General features: G+C 38.6%; 1 protein-coding gene and 1 pseudogene across 7 annotated transcripts in view; one reads left to right on the top strand and one right to left on the bottom strand.

Annotated features, from left to right (window-relative positions):
• The window catches only part of Cntn4 (contactin 4), a 993,738-nt gene that overhangs the window by 343,321 nt on the left and 628,149 nt on the right, over positions 1-22,268 (bottom strand). For all 7 annotated transcript variants that reach the window (NM_053879.2, XM_087655634.1, XM_087655636.1 and 4 more), the window contains 1 exon segment: positions 2,924-3,050. In NM_053879.2, coding sequence (NP_446331.1) covers positions 2,924-3,050 — 127 coding nt within the window.
• On the top strand, positions 9,876-11,161 carry Pgk1-ps9 (phosphoglycerate kinase 1, pseudogene 9; annotated as a pseudogene).

Below are 22,268 nucleotides of genomic sequence, written 5' to 3'. Positions count from 1 at the left end.
ATCCTGAAATAATGAAGCGAATAGTATTTTCTACATGAGGTCTCCTATGTTAATTTTGAATGGGACCGTGCCTTTATCCACCTCTAATCTTCAATTACATCCTCAGCGCATTTTAACTGATTGTCATGGGTAGTTCAAAATGTATCCTTGAAGAATATGCAAGTCTGGCCTATGTGACCGAAAGGCTTATGAAAATTAACAGAACAAAGAGGTCCCTTCACCTTCATTAAATGTCTAAGAAGCAGGCAATGAAACGGCCCTGAGTAGGACACTGTCCCAAGACCAGAAGTGTAGAGAGCATGAGTATCTATTGCTCTCCGTCTTGTGATTTAAACAACTGCCTTAAACTTCTGCTGCTGGGATTTCCCATCGAGGTGGACATGATGCTTGAACTGTGAACTAAAATAAACTCTTTCTCCTGTGTGCTGCTTCTATCAGGGTGATTTTTACCACAGCCCCTGGAAGAATATCTCTGGGACCATCACGTCCTAAGAGCCGATTGAACATTTTTTAACCTTTCTGTTTGGTTACTTGTTTTTCCTGTTTCAATTTTGGAAAATTTTCTACCTTTTTTGGTTTTTCGTTTTGTTTCAATTTTCAAGACAGGGTTTCTTTATATAACCTCAATCCACAGTCTAGAGTTCACTTAGCTCAATCTATTCCATTGAACAGAATAGTTACTATTAATTTAGTTAAATTTTTTAAATGATATCTATATCTCTTTTCATACTAAAACCTTTTTGTACATCTTCTATCATACTAAAAACCTTTTTGTCCCCCAAAGTCATATATGCATGGCTCTTTTTTTTTCTTGTTTTAATTTAGGCCTTTTATTAACCTGAAATTGATTCTTGTGTGTAATGTGAAACAAGAATTCAGTTTAATTTCTTTCCTTAACCACAGGAGCAAATGGTTGTCCAGGGCAAGCCTTTTTAAAATGTTTCCATTACTTTGTGAATTTAAACTTTTCTTCTTTTGATTTTTTAAAAAAAGTATTCTCTTTATAATTTAATCACTTTTAGTGAAATTAATTTTATGTGGAATTATTGGCACATCACTGCTTAATTCTGTCTTCTCATAGCCCAGGTCTTCTCTCTGGTATCATGCATGTTTATCCCATATCAAAAATGTCTTAGATTTTCCTTTAGCAAGAGACTGTAGGAACCAAAACTCAGCGTTTGTGTGCCTAAGGACACGTGTATACTGTTCTCCTTTAAAGGAATTTACAATTAACTCATATTTATGAGGTACAGTGATAAAAATTTACATTTACACAAGATTCAATATCAAATTAGGGTGCTTTGCATTCTTTATGCTTAGAATGTCAAAATTAGGCTTTTATTTATTGATTCATTTTTATTTTAACCATTTTAACTTTTATTTAAATTTAAATTTACTTGTCTTTGAGACAGGGTCTCATGTATCCACCAAGGCTGACCTAAAACTCCTTAGGTATTTGAAGGCAAACTTGAATTTTTGTATTTTGCCTCTTTTTCTTAAGTAGTAGTTCCTAAATGTGGTCTTACAATTACATACCACCATCCCTTGGCTCTGTGGTTCTGTGGACCAAATTTAGGTCTTCATACACAGTATATAGCCACTCTACTAACTGAACTACATTATAGATGAGAAGAAAGGACAGGAAGATAGACTTTGTTTACTCTTGGCTTATTTTGTCATCTCAAGTACTGGGATTGAATCTAGGGCCTTCAACCTGCTATAGAAACATACTACCACAGAGCTACATTCCTAGATATTTCTTCTAGTTATTTTCAAAGACATGATAAATTGTCATAATCCAACTCTAACATACAAAGTTACAAGTAAGCCCTGCTTTCTATATTTTGGTTAATGTTTCCAAACCTCTCTATTTCCTTTCCTCTAGTCCCCCATGTCCTCCGGCAACCCCTCTTTCTACCCTGTATTTCTAAAAGATCAATTCTTTTAGCTCCTACATAGAAGAAATAACATAGAAGTACCATTTTATGTCTGGCTTATTTCTCTTAACACAATGTCCTGCAGTGCCATCCACAGTGTCAGGATAACAAAGCAGGATTTTATTCCTTTTGTGACTGAATAATTTTCTGTTATGTTTGAATCACATTTTCTTCATCTTTTCATTTGATGTTGAAAATTCCAGTTCATTTCATATTCTGGTCATTGTGTTTAGTGACATAATAAACATGGAAGACCAGGCATTTCTTTCAAAGAATTATTTAATTTTCTTTGGGTATATATTAAGACATAAGTGGCTTGGCTTTCAACTATGTGACAAAAAACAGTGCCAACTGTCAAGAGAGAACTTAAATTGAGAAATTGCCTCCATCAGATTGGCATGTAGACATGCCCATGGGGCATTTTTCTTGATTGCTGATTGAGGGGAGGACCCAGACCACTATATACTATACATCTCCTGAACAAGTGGTCCTGGGTTGCATGAGAAAGGTAGCTAACAATGTTATTAGAAATTGTTAATGCTTTCAAAAGGAAGGTTATTTGGGGCATTTAATCCTTAATACTGACCTAAACCGAAGTTTGGTATTTTTCATGTAGGGATCATTTCTTCATGTTTCTCAGGATAATGCACAGTGCCTCTCTAAAAACTCTTTTTCTTCAATACTCTGTGAGTAATTACTAATTTTAATTTTAATAATATAGACATGCTTTTTTGGTTGGTTGGTTTTGTTTGTTTTTTCTTTTCTTTTTCTTTTTGGTGTGTCTGTGCATGTGTTGTTGTTGTTGTTGTTGCTGTTGTTTTGGAACTGGGGTCTCACTATTTAGCCCTGGGCGTTCTGGAACTTGACTATGTAGATCATGCTGGCCTGGAGTTTACCCAGAATGACCTCCCTCTACTTCACAAAGGCTATGATCACAGATATATGCTGCCCTTCCAGGCTGGAAACACATGCTTAAGTGGACAAACCTGATGTGAGGCTTTGGATTCCCTTTAACTTCGCAACTCAGTTTCACTTTTTTCTCCTCAGAATCCAAAGGAAACATGACATGACTTGGCTCTTGAACAAAAACTGGGCCATGTAGTGTGTAGTCATCTGAAAGAGAAAAGGTCCATTTGAACACCACCTTCCCAATAGGAGCATCAGAATCAATACCACATTGAGAAAAGCAAACAAGCAAGCAGAAAATCTCAATGATGCCCAAGATTCTGTCCCCAGCTTCAAGATGAAAATTTTCATTGAAGAATAACTTCTTCCCAGTATGTAGAAAGTTAAGATATGGCTCCCCTGTCACATGTTGATGATGCCTTTAACTGCCAGCTCCCAGACACAGGCTGCCTGGCACCTCTCCTTCCTTCCATGTCTTATTGTTCCATTTGCTCTGGCCAACCTTTTATTTTCTTCACATTTTGTGCTTCCTACGTTCCTTTTGTGCTGCTGACACTCTGGAGAGCTTTGTAATGCCACAAAGACAACAGTTTCCCCCTTTGTAATTAAAGAGTATAGTAGGAACCAACCAATGACGAGGATTTAAAAAAATGTTAATAAGAAAGAACAGCTCTATACTGTGCACACATGCAAGTGGGTATGCTTGCTTACACATACAGAGAGAACCTAATTAAAATGATCATGTATATCAAATAAAGAATAGTCTGTAGTTCCAATTCCTAAAATGGCTATACAAAAGGACCAATTTTAAGCCAGCTGATCATGTGCTTGGACACACAGCAAAGGTAAAGTGCCATTTGTTTCCAAATCTTGCTTTTGAAGAAGAGAAACTACATGTGTGGTAGTCATTTGGTCATGGAATAGCAACAAAGGCCAGAGAATAAGCTACTAACTATAATTTAAGTAGCTGGGTAGAATATGTTATTCCGGCATATACATACAAGCATTATTCAAAGTACCCCCTCATTACCTATGTTAATGGAAAATCCATAGGATTTTTATTCTTCAAAATCATGTCCAATTTCTATCTTTTCTCCCAGGCCTTTAGACTTTTATCATTGTTTTTAACCACAAGATTTAAAAGATGATTTTACTCTAAGAAACCTTTTGTTTTCTATGAAGGCATTCAAGCCTTTTCCCTTCTTTGAATCATTAATTTCTTAAGGGAATGATGTATCGTACTCATTTTAACTCTCTATGTGGTAGTAAGTACAGTTACCCATAAGGATATATTCTATTTAAAATTATTTCTAAACATTTTAAAGTCTTTAATTCGCTTATTTTGCCATTGGCTGACAAACTGCAGTAGAAGCACAGCATGGCCATAAGGTCATGCCATGAAGATTACATCCGAGTCCGTTTAACCTTTAGGCATGATTATACGTATGTAACCTGTAATTGTGAGTCTTGAAAACCTTTATAAATGTTTTTTAACTGATGGAAGAAAATTCCAAGTAGAACTTGTTCATGTAAATTGGGAAAGAGAAACATAAAATCAAGTTAGGTTTGGGGACTAAGGAAAGTCTGGCGAGACCACTCATGTTTAACTCAGACATCAAAACCTAAAGCCTCATGTTAAGGGTGAGACATAAAGAAAATAAAGGGGACAAGGTGACTGAATCGTATCATATTTTATTCTGGAGACCACATATGATGTTGCTGTAAGAAGATTCGGATAAGGACTGAGGAAGAACATGAATTATCATCTGTTCAGCTCCCAACTTTAGAATCTCTGAGAAGCCACAGTCTCACAGAGTCTTAGTTCTCTCTAAAGTAATGACCCCAGAGTAGGTCAGTTATTTTGGACTGATTATAAATGGGAAAGGAACAAAATCGTGCATAAACACATATGCCTGCATAAAAATGTAGTTTCAACAATCTTATATATTATTTTGTCCTTATTCTCTTTCCTCTTGATTACATGTGTAAAATCACTTCAATGAGAAGTTTATCCAGAGAATTCAGGAGCTATCAAAGAAGACAAAGAACAGAATAAAAGCACACTGTCATGAAGTTTTAAATGCTTGTGTATTAAAACTATATATTTTAAGATCCATATATTTATGCTCCAGATTTTCAACAATTGCACAGATATTTTCAAAACAAATTTAGATTACTTGTCAAGGGTCAGCTCATTACAAGTATGGAGAATTTAGTAAATGTTTGGCACATCTATTTTGATGAAAAGAATTCTTTAACAAGATCACAGAGACAAGCAGCGAGTGTGGGAGATTTCTCTAAGAAAGAAATATTTCTATTGTTGTCCCCAATTCCAAAATTATGTGTGTGTATATATAATATCAATCATCTCAATTCATTGGTGCTCCCTGATTTGAATTTCACACAAAAATATACAGTCTATTACCAGTAATTCCAAATAGGAATAAAACATAATAGTGATTACCCAGGATGCAGCTGGGAGGCTGTGGATTAACATCTGTACTATTTCTCAATGTAGCCAAACCATATTTAAATAACAAAAGGGATATTTTTTCTGTGTATTCTGTAATAAGAATTGATAATAATGATGCTTTGCATTTGCTATAAATAACCCATTCCATCTAAAGTTTTATTTTCTCTTGGTTAGTCAAGCTCAGTGCCTGGAAATTAACATTAGCATCAAGCAAACCATATTTCATCACTCTTCTAAGGCAAGGCAGAGATTTTAGTGCTTGGGCTATTTGGTTTCCTGGATATAGAGGGAGAGATTTGATAAACTTTAGGAGGCCTGGTATAGGAAGCAAATATCTTAGCTTTGAAACTTTTAGCCCTTGTTTACTCATGTGCTTGAGGAAGAAAGGACATGTTTTGTTTCAACTAAACTGTGGGGTGCCAGTTTGCATGAAACAAAGTCTCAGGATTGGTTCTTAGAAAGCATTATCAAGTAAAGTCTAAGTACACTGGTCACAAAGAGACACAAGTCTCTTGAAATCACACAAGAATTCTGGATCTGCCATCTTCATAGCCAGGAAGATAAAGTTCACCCTTAGATCATTCACGGAAGCTGTTCTGTGTCACTAGAAGAACGAAAGTGATTTCAATCTGAACAGGTAGAGGCACTTCTTGAAAATGGCAGAGGAGTCACTGTCCATGCCAGGTTACAGGGCAATTGTATTCTAACCATGCTAGGTTTGTGGTATTAAATCTCACTGACTGTACCAGAAGACAATGGCTTTCCCAAACCAGATCTAACTTACCTCTATAGGTGATACTGTATTTTAGACTTATATTTTATTTTATGTATATGAGTAACTTCTATGTGGGTACATATATCATATACCCGGCTTGGTAAGGAAGCCAAAAAAGGCATCAAATGCCTTGGAACTGACGTTGCAGGCAGTTGTGAGCTGCCAACCAAAGCATGATCCTCTGTAAAAGCAGCCGGTGTTCTTAACTGCTGAGCCAGCACTCTGTCTTGACTCCCATACCTCGTTCCTTCCCCACCCCACACCCTAGTCTCCTAGAGGATAAGAGGATGTGCCAGCAGTCTCAATGAACCAGGATACTGTGATTTCTTAAGGGAAACGAAAATCCCCAGACTCCCAATATGTTCATAAGAGCTGTATAGACCTAGGTATTGCACCTGGGGATTGTGTAGCTCCTTAATCCTCACGGCAGGTAAGAAAGTGGTACCATCATGCTCAAGAATTTAAGACTGTGATACCCATTCTTTCTAAGACATCAAATTGGCTGCCTAATTAAACACCTGGTCTTGAGGGGAAAAAGAAAAACATAAATAGCAACAATCTTAGCTTCAGGGAGTTCGAACAAAAGCATAGAACACCAGTCATCGCAAACTAACTGTATCATTTTACAGGTGGGTTGTATCTGGGTCACATCTGGAAGGTAGGTAGATGGTTACAGTACGCATGCTCACAAGTATGTTTGTGTAAGCCATCATGGCTGCCATGCTGTATCCTTTGCCTTGTGTGCTATGGGATCCCCGAGTAAGGAAGATAGGGCACATCCTGTGTGTGTAATCCTTGGGAACTTATGGTTTTATTGAATTAGATAACAACATCATCTGTGGCAAGAAACAGACAATTTGGCTACACTCATTTTCTGGATCTGTTCTTAAAGTCTGATCTATATTTCATTTTCTCCTTCTCTCCCCTGGAATGGCTACCTCAATGTTCCAGGAAAGTCATACACAGGGCTATGTCTCTTCCACAGACTTTCAATGATTATAGAAACTCATTGTAGTTAGACAGCTGAAGTCAATACATCTCTTTGAATGGACATGACTCATAAAAGTATAGGTGTAATCTAAGGAAATTCAAACATGAATAAAATATGGTAATGATGATTTTCCCTGTGAGCAACAATTTTTTTAACAAGAGAATCATTGTAGAAATGATTGGTCATGTGTCATATCACCATTACAAATATGATTTAGTATTAAGTAAAGGCTCTGTGTTTCAAGTAGTCAATTTACAGAGTTTGTGCCAAATAAACAGTCTGTTTGGTTGTTCAGTTGAACGGAACAGGAGTAAACCGATATTCGAAGAGACAGATACATCTGCTTAAAAGGTGCAGTGTTTCTTTTATTTGGCCTGGCTTCTACCTTCCACAGTATGTTTTTTTTTCTTTAACTGTCTCAAATGAGTATTTTAAACAGCAAGAAATAGAGTAGTCTAACAATGGCTGGCATATCTTTGAAGGTACAAAGTGAGAGCAAATCCAAATAGGAAGTGAATTCTTGTCCTGCGGAGTCTTTGTTCTCTGGTTAACAGAAAAATATCTCTGCCTCGAAACACTCTACACACATACCAAGGTCCTAATCATACATACGCCAGAACTTAAAAGTTGGGGTGGGATAGGGGGAGTATGGGGAGATAAAAGTAGGTTTAGAGAAGAAGAATTCACTCTGCAAAAATTTGTGGAAAAAAGCCATAACCAGGGTGGTGTAGTGGGGAGAGGGACTGTATCAACCCCTCTCTCTTCCACTGCCCTTGACCTCAGACCTTGACACTCCAGGGATCACGGAGCAACTAGCATTTAAAAGTAAATCATAGGATGGTTTTAACTACAGGCCTCAGTTACAGCCAGAAAGAGGCACTTTCAACAAATGCAAAAATGTTGCTACTCATTTGGAGGCAAAAACTGACCTGAACTGATGTGCTGCTATTTATAGCCTCTGTGTGAATATTCATGCGCTTTGCTGCAGAATTAGAGACTCCTTTGATTGCAGAGTGCTGACCTGGACTCAGCTGGGGATGTTATATAACGCTGGGCATGTTTTGTGGGTCATTTTTCTTTTGTAAAATGAGAAAGGTTCTTAATTTTCAAATGTATTTGACCCGAATAGCTTCTGATCAGAGTTTGGGGACCTCTATTCTACACGAACACCAACACTGCTAGAGGGGATCTGGAAGTATGCAGAGACACCGTCCGGAGCATGTTCCATGTTTAATCTAGAAGCATACCTGGGTAGATTTTTAGATAAATGGTTTTTTTAGGGTAGTTTGCGAAAAACAGTCTGGAATGCACAGAGTCCTCACAAAGCCTTCTTCCTCGCTGACAGGTCTTACCATTGTGAGCATATGACATCAATGTGGTAGCTGTACTGTTCTTAATAAGTCAATATTCATATGCTGTTACTGACTAAAGGCTTGATCTTACACTGGGGTTCATTCTTTGTGTTGTATATTGAGTATGGCACATGTCCACTAATAAAATTTTATACACAATGCTGTTCTGACAATTTTCTGGGGTCCAGTGTAGCTAGTTTTTAAATTAAATTTAGATGCAGCACTATGAATGAATGAGAACACATACAAGAAACACACATGTATATAAGTGATGATTTGTGCTAATGGAGTTTAGGTTAGATATCAGGTTTCTGATTTAATCACTGTCACTCAAGAGTAACAATTGCAGAAGGCATCTCCAGTCTTTGACTCTGTGTGTTCTGCTAATCTTTAGTACAAGTACAACATACCACCTCACTGCTAGTGAGGCTGTCCTTCAAATATGACACGTAGGGTGTTTGAGAGGACTAAAATTATGTGCCCAGGTCCCAGTCAATTAATAGTTCATTTCCATGGTTATGCTGGTTTTAAGCAAAGTACCCCAGTACCCCAGTTTTGCCTAGCAAGACTCAACTATAGGGTGTATGAAACTACTGAAGTAAGACCCTCTTTCAATCTGAAATAGATTGCGGAGTTTGTCCCCCAAGCAATCCTTTTGGTTCTGCTGTGTCTCTCAGATATGTGAGCTACTTAGTGACATTAAGCCAGTTTGAGTTGCTGTTCTTAGCTGTAGTCACACAGTTTCTAATAGACACCATATTTATGGAAAAATATCATCATCCAAGTCACAGAATCAAATCTCTCTTTTTCCTCTTTCCTTTAGATAGCCCCCAAAAGGAGAGGGAGGAAAGGAGAGAGAGAGAGAGAGAGAGAGAGAGAGAGAGAGAGAGAGAGAGAGAGAGAGAGAGATGGAGAGAGACAGATGAGCACACAGAAGAGTCTTCTTAATCTGGTTGTTCTTATGCTTGTCTATTAAATTGCTCTCTTGAACACAGCTCCTTCTGTCATTTCTGGGAGACCAAAGCAAAATCTGTGAAGATTTATTTTTCCCATACCTTTTGTCACTCTTAGACACTAGTTTCTACTAAGGGAAATACACACACACACACACACACACACACATATGTATATAGTGGCCCTCTGAAAGTATCATTACCTCACATAGATGATGCTTTTAATATGTTTTGCTCATTCACTGTTTCCCAAAGTTTCTCTTGGAAAAACAGGTAAAAATGGAAGACTATGAAACATATGAATGAAAATATTATAATCAAGCTCATTAATTTCTGTGATGACTCAAAAAAGTTACAAGTCCTTCTTCAAAATAAGGAGCCTGAAACTCTCTTCATTTACTCTAAAATTCTCATCAGCCTTGGGGATCAGGTACAGGCATGTGAATTAGAACCAGATTCCTAAAAGCACACATCTGCTGCAGTGTTCTCCTCTTCCTCTTCTCCGGGCCTCTCGACCTCACGGTGTTGCCAAAATGTCACTTTCTAACAAGCTGACTTTGGACAAGCTGGACATGAAGGGGAAGCAGGTGATGAGGGTGGACTTCAATGTTCCTATGAAGAACAACCAGATAACAAATAACCAAAGGATCAAGGCTGCTGTTCCAAGCATCAAATTCTGCTTGGAAATGGACCTAAGTCAGTTGTGCTTATGAGGCTACCTGGGCCAGCCTGATGGTGTTCCCATGCCTGACAAGTACTCCTTAGAGCCAGTTGCTGCAGAATTCAAATCACTGCTGGGCAAGGATGTTCTGTTCTTGAAGGATTGTGTGGGCCCAGTGGCTGGGACTGTCATCCTCCTGGAGAACTTGCGCTTTCATGTAGAGGAAGAAGGGAAGGGAAAAGATGCTTCTGGGAACAAGGTTAAAGCTGAGCCAGCTAAAATTGATGCTTTCCAAGCCTCTGTCCAAACTTGGAGATGTCTCTGTCAATGATGCTTTTGGGACTGCACATAGAGCCCACAGCTCCATGGTGGGTGTGAATCTGTCACAGAAGGCTGGTGGACTTTTGATGAAGAAGGAGCTGAACTACTTCGCCAAGGCTTTGGAGAATCCAGAGCGACCCTTCCTGGCTATCTTGGGAGGAGCTAAAGTTGTAGACAAGATCCAGCTGATCAGTAATATGCTAGATAAAGTCAATGAGATGAACATTGGTGGTGGAATGGCTTTTACCTTCCTTAAGGTGCTCAACAACATGGAGTTTGGCACATCTCTATATGATGATGAAGAAGCCAAGATTGTCAAAGATCTCATGTCCAAAGCTGAGAAAAGCCTGCTGACTTTGTCACTGCTGACAAATTTGATGACATTGCCAATACTGGCCAAGCTACTGTGGCCTCTGGTATACCTGCTGGCTGAATGGGCTTGGACTGTGGTACTGAGAGAAGCAAGAAATATGCTGAGACTGTGGCTCGAGCTAAGCAGATTGTTTGGAACGGTCCTGTTGGGGTATTTGAGTGGGAAGCCCTTGCCAGGGGAACCAAGTCCCTCATGGATGAGGTCGTGAAAGCCACTTCTAGGGGTTGCGTCACTATCATAGGTGGTGGAGACACTGCCACTTGCTATGCCAAATGGAACACAGAGGATAAAGTCAGCCATGTGAGCACTGGGGGCGGTGCCAGTCTAGAGTTCCTGGAAGGTAAAGTCCTTCCTGGGGTGGATGCTCTCAGCAATGTTTAGTATTTTCCTGCCTTCGGTTCCTGTGCACAGCCCCTAAGTCAGCCTAGTGTTTTCCACATCTCCCTTTGGTGTTAGTGCAGCTAGGGGCCAAGATGCTGCACCAGGAACCCTAAAGAGTTGCACAGCATTTCAGCTCGTCTTTACTGCATCAGGATTTGTCTACGTTCAAGATCCCATTTAAATTCCTTAGTGACTAAAACCACTGTGCATTGTAGAGGGCATCTATTTATATTCTGCCTGTGAGAGGAAGTAAGCTGTAAAAGCTTAGCTCTCTTCGATGTATGTAGCCTCTGGTTAGCTTTGTCACTGTTCATGCCAGCATGGAAATACGGTGAGATTCCAGCTGTAGGTTTGGAGAAGTTGATGATCTATTAAACAATAAAGAGGCCCACTGGAAAAAAAAGAACCAGATTCCTTTCATTATCTGATACAGGTGATCCATAACCAACACACCACTTTTCCTTTTGATTTTCCTTTTCTTGTTCTTTTGGATTCAGGCCTATCTATGTTCCCAGGCTGGCCAGTCTTATGGAATCAAGCAACTCTCCTGCTTTAGGCTTCTAAGTGTTTGGGACTCCAGGCACATGGCACTGCACTTGTTCATAAGCTTCCACTTAAAGAGGACAGAGCAGGGGAAATGCCAACTACAGTTGCAGTTTAAATAGCATCTGGCCCAAAAACCCTGATAACTGAAGAGACCGTGTCTGTGAAGCTTCTAAACCAAATGCTTTCTTTTTATGCTCAGAATGAGAAGAGAGCATCTTCTATCACAAACCCGTACAGGAATACATATAACATTATATGTATTATATAGTATGAATATTATATGCATTTATAATATGGAAAGCCAGTTTTTCTAAAAAGCTACTCTGACTTCTGATATTCCTGTCATCTTGCATTAAAAATACCAAGGCTCCAGAGTTTTCTAATCTTCTGTGGACCTTGAGGAAACAACAGATCCTTTGCCTGTTTGCCTCTTTAAACAACTCAGAGTCAAGGCATCCTCTTTCTCAACTAAACGATATGATGACCACAGTGCTGGGGCTGCCTCTTCTACTGTTAGTCACCATCAAACTTTAGAGACCATCTGTTGTATGCCCTTCTGGTTATGACTTGCTGTTGATTTTATCTCCTTAGTGACACCCCCACCCCTGTCTCTCTACACATTAAAGTGCCTAAACACAGACGGCTGGAAGGCAATGCTTTCATGCTACGTCCACTGTGGCTCCTCATGTAATACTCATAAACCTCCATACCTGTCTCTTTGGCAGTTAGTGTACCTCATTTCTGTCTTTCCCCTGCAAGATTCAGGTTTTTAATTTGGCACATAGTTAACTCATCAATATAGATACAAGGACACATGATAGGGAGTAGAGGGTGGAGGGTCTGCTCAAGTAAAACCCTAACAACATATTCTCAGCAGAACGATCTACTGAATTCAACTTTGGTATACCTCCCTTTCTGATATATAGCTAATTATTTTTCATATTGTTTCTTAGGAAACTGAACTATCATAATATCCATGGTGAATTTGGAATGGAAAAAAATATTTTTCAGATAATGTTTAAAGTAGGCAATGGCTCTGAGTTTAGATATCCCAGGTGGGACATCAGCGTTTTAATTGGAAGTTCTTTAGCAAAACCAATCCAGGCTTATCTTCACCTTCAGCCCCTCACAGAAGTCAGAAAGCCTTCCAAAGAGAGAGCAAACACAAGCCACAAACCATTCAAGAATGGAAGAGGTGTGACCATTGTGAGAAACCATAAAGCAGCCTTTACTTTCCCTACCTCCAGGAAACATAGTTCCTCCAGCAAGTATGAACCGCCTAAACCTTCCCTTGGCAACAATACTAGAACCAAGGAGTACAGTTCTCATTCAAACCACCGTACTCCTCAAAGTTCCTCAGATTATTATGATTATGATCAGTTTATTTAGAGACAGAACCTTAGTCAAGTAGTTGTCACAAGGCCGGAACCAGGTGATGACAACAGTGGTTTTATAACGAGAGCACAAAGGCCTATGATAATCTGACAACAGATGCCTTTTGCCATGGTATGAAGCAGTTTTAAGGACGTTCATGGATTCTGGGACCATGCTCTTAGACTTTCCAGCCTCCAAAACTATGGTTGAAGTAAACATCAGTTTACTATAAGCTGTGCGACTGTGGTAATCAGTTACAATAAAACCTCTTGTACTTAGCAGTCTACAATATGAAAAGCATCCATCCTCTCTAGAGAGCACAGCAGTAAGATGTCAGCTTGGAAGCACACAATGTCACTCACAGATACTGAATCTTCAGTGCTCTCATCATTAACTGCCTCATAGCCAATTGGGTACCCCATACCCACAAAAAATGAAAGAAAGAAAGAAAGAAAGAAAGAAAGAAAGAAAGAAAGAAAGAAACAAAGAAACAAAGAAACAAAGAAAGAGAGAAAGAGAAAACCTGTTTCTTAGAGAAAACCTGTTTAAATTATAGTCTCCTATATACAGTGAAAATGACCCAATAACAATAATATCATTACATTTTAATTCAGATTTTGTTTTAATTCCTAGCTCCTTTTTGAGGCACTAAACCAAAGCATTTCAGATTGTTTTAGTTTGTTTCTCTGTCACTGTGATAAAACACTGATCAAATGTGACTTGATTATGAATGGGTTTGTTTAGTTTATAATTCCATGTCATGGTAAACGAGTGAAGAACGTCAGGATAGGCACTTGGGCGTGAGCAGAGGTGTGAACCACGGAGGAAAGCTGCCCCGTGGCTTGTTCTCCATAGCAGCTTAGCCTGCTATGGCAGGAATACCTGCCTGGAGATGAACGACCCATATGGGTTGGGTCTTCCCACATTAGTTAATTAAGACAGTGCCCTGCAGACATGCCCACAGGTCAATCTCATGAAGATAATTCCCCAATTGCATTTCTTTCCCCCCAGATGACTCTCATTTGTGTCCAGTTAACAAAACGTAACTACCATACAGGCATTAGGTGACATGACCTAAAGCTCAAGGGGTTGCGTGTGATGGAGTTCTAAACAGAGTCTTTCTCTGAGTCAATTCCAACATTTTTCATAGTATCCATGTTTTTTTTCCAGTTTCTTGTATGGATGTCAATGCAATCATCCTTTTTAATAGGAAATAGAGTGAAGAAGGATGCTGCAGTCATCCCCTAGGAACAGAGGTAACCTATCAGAGCCATATTAATAGTCTTCTTACTTTAGTCCAGGAAGAAATAAGTGAAAGGCAATTTCCTTTAAATACAGAGAAGAATGGATACAAGTGATTCATGGCAGGACACATGTGTTACTAATTCTTTCCGATTATAAGGTTGCTCTCTTTAGGAATTAGCAGTGTAAGGATATGTGGAAGGGGTATTTTGTCCTAATGTAGTTTCAATTGACAACATTATAAAAGAGGGCATTCATAATCTTTCAAAATGTTGAGTTACAGGTTTGCAACTAATTATTGGACATTATGCTTTTTTTCTATGTCATTTTGTCATAAGGCAAAGTGGTATGCACACTGATTTGAGCAAACACAAAGCAAAATTTCTTTTTGTGAAGGGATAAATGGCAACATAAAATGCCTTTGACTTAAATCCAGAGGCTTATGAGGAGATGGAGAGAAATGGTTTCTTGGTTTTCTTAAGTGGTAAAAAGCGTATTCATTAAGCTGTTGGGCCCTTTGAAAAATTCATTCATCATTCACCCGTCCTCTTCATTTTTCCCATTAAACAGTGTCCAAATCCTTTCTTACAAACTTCTAGCCCCAGGACAGGAGGATGGTTATGGTGTGTGTGTGTGTGTGTGTGTGTGTGTGTGTGTGTGTGTGTGTGTGTGTGATATCTGCACATGAGTGTGCACAAATAGATGACGGTAGTGCCAAGAAGACCAGAAGACATGATATCTTCTTCAGCTAGTGTTACAGGTGGTGATGAACCAAACTCAGATCTTCTGCAAAAATAGTGCTTGCTTCTAACCTCTGAGCCATCTCTCCAAGCCATTTTCTCTGCCTTTGTAATAAAAACATCTCTGTGGCTAAACAATTCTGTGGTGATTTGAATGAAAATATCCCCATAGACTCATAGGGAATAGCACTATTGAGAGGTGTGGCCTTATCAGAGTAGGTGTGGCCTGAGTGGAGGAAGTATGTCATTAGGGGTGGGCTTTAAGGTCTCAGATGCTCAAGCCAGGCCTTGTGTGATTTGGAATTTTCCAGTTGTCTGGTTATTCAGATGTAGAACACTCATCTACCTCACCAGCATCATATCTGAATTCAGGCCTCCATGCTTCCTGCTATGACAATAATGGACTAAACTTCTGAGCTGTATTCAACCCCAGTAAAATATTTTATAAGAGTTGCTGTGGTCATGATATCTCCTCACTGCAATAGAAACCCTAAGACCAGCACCAATTTGGAAAACATCACTGATGTAAGGATAATGGATTATATAAGAGTTGCTGTGGTCATGATACCTCCTCACTGCAATAGAAACCCTAAGACCAGCACCAATTGTGGAAAACATCACTGATGTAAGGATAATGGATTAACATCTCAACTCACTTGGCAAAAACTTACACAGTATCCACTATGCACCCCTAGACTATGTTCAACACAGAGAAGTCAATAAACACTCTAGTCCCAAACGCTCAGGCATGTAGATAAGGAAGGTGGACTTGGAGAAACTTATAGAGTATGCTGAAAGATAGTCAGTTCTATGCAGGAAATATGTGCAATATACAGAAAAAAATCATGCAAATCACTGAAATTTTACATTTTGTCTGAGTCTATTTGGGCTTCTACTATTACCCACCATAAACTGTAAGGCTTGCAAACAATGGAAGGTAATTACTTACAATTCTGGAGACAGAGGTGTGTGTGAGCAAAGCATGAGCATATGTCAAGTCCAGCAAGGACCTGCTTTCTGACTTATTAGAAACCTATTAGATATATTCTTTGGTGGTGAATAAAATAGATATTGGGGATCTCTTCTATGATAAATAGTAATGCAAAAAGTCCTGAATCCCTTTGCTACCCTTGTTGTGACTATGAACTTTCAGAGGACTTAAATATTCACAGAACAGCTATACCACTGGAAGAGCAGTCCCCTGAGAGGCTCTGTTAGAACTTTACCAATACAGAATCTTGCAGCCAAACATCAGACTGAGCATGAAGACCCCAATGGAGGAGTTAGGGCAAGGACTGAGGAGCTGAAAGGGTGTGAAACCCCAAAAGAATAACAAAAATATCAACCAACCAGACCCCCAAAAGCTAACAGGGACTAAACCACCAACCAAAAGGTACACATGGGAGGACATGTGTAGCAGAGGATAGCCTTATCGGACGTCACTGGGAAGGGAGCCCTTGGTCCTGTGGAGGCTTAATGACCCAGGGTAGGAAAATGCTAAGGCACTGAAGTGGGAGTGGGTGGGTAGTGTGGGGGAGCACCCTAATAGAAGCAGGGGAAGGGGGATTGGATAGGGGGAAACTGGAAAGGGGGATAACATTTGAAATGTAAATAAATAAAATAACCAATAAAATTAAAAGAATTTAAAGCACAGCATTTTCCACCTTTGCTTCTTCAAGTATGTATTCTTTCATCCTACCCCAATATTCCTGAACATCTTAATATGTTCCAAGTCAAGTAAAGAAGTCTGAAGTCTGGAACATCTTCTAAATATCATATAAAAGGAATGTGAATGAGACTTAAGTCTGATTTATTGAGAAACATTGTCCTGTAGATGTTATTCTGTGAAACTAAATAAGATTTTTGCTTCAAGCATGAAGTGGTGGGAAGAGAATAGACTGACATTCTCCTGTGAAGGGAGACAAATAAGAGGAGAAAGGAGTGATGAGTGCTTAGCAAGTAGAAAAATCTAAGGCTTAAGAATAACCATCTTGAGGGCTAGACATGGTTCAGTGGTTAGAACAACATACTGCTTTTCCAAGGAACCTGATCTCAGTTTCCAGCACTCACACCCAGGTAACTTACAACCACATGTAACATCAGTTCTGAAGCCTCCATGAGCACCTATATTTGCATGCACAGGCCCATACACAGACACACTTGCAAACACATAATTAATGCAAGGAAACATTATGAAAGCAAAATAAATAATTACCTTTTATGGAGTGCTCAATCATAAATAGGAAATATGTATTACATTTTCTTTCTTTCTTTCCTTCTTTCTTTCTTTCTTTCTTTCTTCCTTTCTTTCTTTCCTTCCTTTGTTGTTATTATAGGTCATTTGGCTTTTCTATTTTTTTCCTTTTTTTTCTTTTTTTCGGAGCTGGGGACTGAACCCAGGGCCTTGAGCTTCCTAGGCAAGCGCTCTACCACTGAGCTAAATCCCCAACCCTAGATAAGTTTTAAGAGGTAGCAGATGATGCCAAGGAAACTGTGACCCCCCAGACACATATGAACTTGCAGAGACTGTGACAGCATACACAAGACTTGCCTTGCACAGGTTCAAGCCTGATGTGGTCTCAGTACTGAAAGGGGGATGTGGACATAGGCTCCCACCACTAACCTAGAAGCTATGTTTAATTGGTACCCACTTGCAAAGGAAAACTTACTTTTCTCCAATGGAATCTCACTGGGTATATTAACCACATTTTAGGGTGTGTTAACAAGCCCAGCACTAGTTAGTGGCCAACACAAAATGAACTCAGTGGTATATTTGTAAACTTTTTGTCTCAGATTGCTTTGTTTGGTCTACTGGTCTTTGGCTTGTAGTCTTAGTTAGGGTTTCATTGCTATGAAAAGACACCGTGACTATGACAACTCTTATAAACATTTACTTACAGCTGGCTTACAGATTGAGAAGTTTAGTCCATTATTGTCATGACAGTGTCCAGCCAGACATGGTGCTGGAGAAGAAGCTGAGAGTTCTAAATTTTATTCCACAGGCAGCAGACGGAGACTATGTACCACACCATGTGTGGCTTGAGCATAGGAGACCTCCTCATAACCTGCCCGCTTTGGTGACACACTTCCCCCAACAGGCCTCACCTGCTCAAATACCTGATCTATGGGGGCCATATCTATACAGATCATTACACTTGTATATTTCCAACCCCTATTTTTTAAATTAGATATATTTCTTTATTTACATTTCAAATGTTATTCCCTTTCCCAATTTCCTGTCCATAACCCTCTATCCTTCTTCCCCCATACTGGTGTCCTCCCCCATTCACCCCCTTAACCCCCTCCCCCTGACATTCCCCTGCACTGGGGATCCAACCTTGGCAGGACCAAGGGCTTCCCCTTCCACTGGTGCCCCAACAAGGCTATTCTCTGCTACATATGCAATTGGAGTACTGGGTCAGTCCATGTCTTGTCTTTGGGTAGTGGTTTAGTCCCTGGAAGCTCTGGTTGGTTGTCACTGTTGTTTTTATGGGGTTACAAGCTCCTTCAACTCTTTCAATACTTCCTCTAATCCCCCCCCAAGGGGGTCTTATTCTCAGTTTGGTGGTTTGCTGCTGGCAATGACCTCTGTATTGGACATGCTCTGAATGTGTCTCTCAGGAGAGCTCTATATCCAGTCCCTTTCAGCATGCACTTTTTAGCTTCATCAATCTTACGTAGTTTCAGTGACTGTATATGTATGGGCCACATGTGGGGCAGGCTCTGAATGGCCGTTCCTTCAGTCTCTGTTCTAAACTTTGCATTTCCCTTCAACATAGCTTAGAGAACATCACGGTAGGGCAGAATGATTGTCAGAGCCAGAGGTAAGGGAGTGCTGGGACAAAACAGTGTCACATAGACCTGACAAGACTACAACTTTTATAAACTCTGTAGCTGTGGCTGCCAAAAGAAGATAAAGACAGTAAACATCCCAACCATGACAGGGGTGGTGTCTCAAGATACTCTGTCCCTAGCTGTGGAACTACTAAGATTTGATGGCTTCTCTAGCAGGCATAATCAGTTTTCTATAAACGTATGCCTCCTGTATGGTATGGTGACAATGTATCAGTAGATGGCTCTACACTCACATGTGCAGCACAGATTGGTCTCAGTTATTTATATAGTTAAAAAACATAACGTTTTGGGTTGAGGAGATCAGTGTAGACTAACTTCCATGATAGAACACTCCACTATCACAATAACAAAATTATTTTATGAGCAGGAGATAAGGCTTATACAATGTATAAGATTGTACATATCAAATATTCATATACCATGTGTATTCAACAATTTCTTCCCCATTTATCTTGAACTAGAATATTTTACCAAACCTATAACTCATTAGTTGACTAGTCTGACTGATTACAAAGTCTAAGAGTTTTCCTTTTTCTACACTGGCATTATAGTGTGCTACCTTGATCATATTTTTGCACATAGTTTCTGGTGATTGAACTCAGGACCTCCTGCTTGAAGAGTAAGTGCTTTATGGAATGAACCATTTTCCCATCTCCTTCTTTTAATTTCTTGAAGCTGGGTCTCACATACTTTAGGTTAGCCTCAAATTCACTGATAGTGAAGGATGACCTTGAGCTGTCCTACCCCACTTGTCTTTAACTCCTAGTCACTGGGATACAGACACACACCACCTTGCCTAATATTCTTCTTTTTAAAACTAGAATGGTATTTTAAAAACATATTATCCTAGCTTTCTGAACTATATTCTACACAGCATGAATTTCCTCTGAAATTGGTGTCCTTGTTGAGTCTACAGAAACTCAGGTCTGAATCTCGGCCAAGCTACTTTAAATCTTTCTCTCTGTGTCTGAAAGAATACATCTCAACATTTAGACTCAGAATGTGTAGACAATTGAAAAAGGCCACCTTTAGTCAAGGCTGCCAAGAACATGGGTAACATATGCCTGGCTGTAACAGGGAATAAAAGGAGTGAGAATCTCTGATTGGTTTTTGTCTGTTGATGGCATTGCATTTTAATCTCATTAACAGCAACAAAACAAAATAAAATATGGTGCTTCACATAGATATAGCCTATCTTCTTGTTTGAGAGGCAGCACAGCATCTCCTGTTATAAAATACCCTTCAAGAACAGCTGCCGTTCATTGTGATATTTGCTTTGCCACAGGATGAGATCGTATATGCTTGTCAAAGTGACATGTGCTCAACAATAGACCGTGCTTCCAATTCTGACTTCTACCTCTGCATAATATTTTTCTAGGTGCTGGGCAGTGTGAAAAAGCCAGACTCCTGTCAGAAATTGGTGAACTATAGCTTTCCATTATCTAAAGATGAATTTTAGCACAATGATTCAAACCTTCCACAGGTCTAGGGTGACACAGCAGAATGTTAGTAATAAATGCTCAGATAAGTCACTATTTTTTACTTTTAAAGCTGTATTATGTAAATTCAAGGCATACAGATCACTGTTTTATGAGATAGGCTTTTGTTAGATGATTTTGCTCAGCTTAAGGCTAATGTAGGCTTTTCCAGTACCAATATTAAGGGAGACTGAGTGGAGCTTGCATGTTCAAAATGGTTGGATCAAGGATGTTTTCATTGGTAATATTTCAACTTCAAGTCAAGGAAGATCTGTTCTTTAAGTGTTTGTTATTAATAATGAAAGTATTTTGATATAATTATTTTTGACTTATAATGAATTAGGTTTCATTTGGCTTTTTTTCCAAATAAAATTTGTTTTTTCCTGTTTCTTTCCTCGCTTTTCTGTCCCACTTCTCTCCTTCACCTGTATGTATCCTTCCACACCCAGTAGCCTATCTGCATTCATGTCATATGTGACTTTTGCCCTCTCCAATGTCCCCTTTCTTAACATTTCTTGTTCTTCTTCCATAGCGTCCTATCCTGTTTCATAGTTTGTATCCATTCTCACTCTTATGTCTCTTATTTACACACATATATATATAATTACCATATAACAAAAGAACAAATAAAGAAGATAACAAAAGAAGCAAAGAAAATAAAGTAAAATCAATTAGAGGATAAATATTGGACAAAATAATTTATATATAATTTAAAGAAAACTATAAAAGTTATCCATAAATGATTAAAGAATAGTATATTTAAAAGGAATACAAGGTTGAATACACAAATAGTACAAGCAACAGGTACAGAGAAAAGCAAAAGAATCAAAGGAGATTATTCATTTGACTCCACGCAAAAATTAAGGAATGGAAAAAATACATCTAAAACTGACTCTAGAGAAAAAATTTCTAGTAGGTCATTGAGCAAGATATAGAATTGTTCAAAAACTTCCACCCAAAGAATCAGATCTAGATGGTGGTTCTACAAACATTTAAGGAACCCAAAACTATTGTTTTTCAAACTTGTCAAAGAAGGGAAGATTTTAATAAATTTTCAGACTCCTGAAAATTACATACCAGAATCCAACAGAAACCTCTCTTCTCTGATTCCCTCCTCCTCTCATCTTCATTCTTATTCTTCCTCTTTCCCTTCCCTTCCCTCTCCTCCCTCCCCACCCTTACTATTCTTTCTTCCCCTCTCTGAGAATAACCTCACCATGATAATCCACTAATTGTCAATAAAACAAATTAAATTTAAGATGAAGAATATAATCTAGTTTCTGTAACTTCAAAGTTATTTATGAAATAAATTGAAATAAAATTTACAGTAACAATGTTTATGGTCAAAGAGGGAATTAATTGACTTTTCTTAGGAATAATATACAGAGGTATCAAGTTTTATGCAATGAATATATAGATTTATACTCAATAAATCTCAATGCATAAAAGTAGACTGATCTGATTATACAGGAACAAACAAGAATCTAAATGAACTAATTCTGCTAAACTGAGTTTTGCATAAATCCTTAGCTGTCTGAGTTAAACCTTTGTGAATTTTTTTTCCTAAGAAAAGCCCAAGAAATGTTTAGTTGATTTGTCTACAGATTCTCATCTATAAGTTCTAGAATGAATGAGGAAAAATATTGCCCTCTCCTATACTAGTTAATAGAATTTAATATCATTTCAACCAGTACATTATCAATTTTATAGCAATATTAAAAGAACAATTTCCTTTGATAGTTATATATTTTTAATTGAAATCAGTTCTTCTACTTGACAATTCTGCAGAAGCTAATTTTAAAAATCACATGTAGTTTCACCTTCTTAACAGCTATTTTTCCCACATAGCATTCATTTGTTTGCAATTCATGTACAATAAAAATTGAAATAACAATGTATATTCAGTTTTA

The sequence above is a fragment of the Rattus norvegicus genome, chromosome 4, assembly GCF_021556685.1.
Source record: "Rattus norvegicus strain SHRSP/BbbUtx chromosome 4, alternate assembly SHRSP_T2T, whole genome shotgun sequence".
NCBI classification, from domain to species: domain Eukaryota; kingdom Metazoa; phylum Chordata; class Mammalia; order Rodentia; family Muridae; genus Rattus; species Rattus norvegicus.
This window is presented reverse-complemented; position numbering and strand designations above follow the sequence as displayed.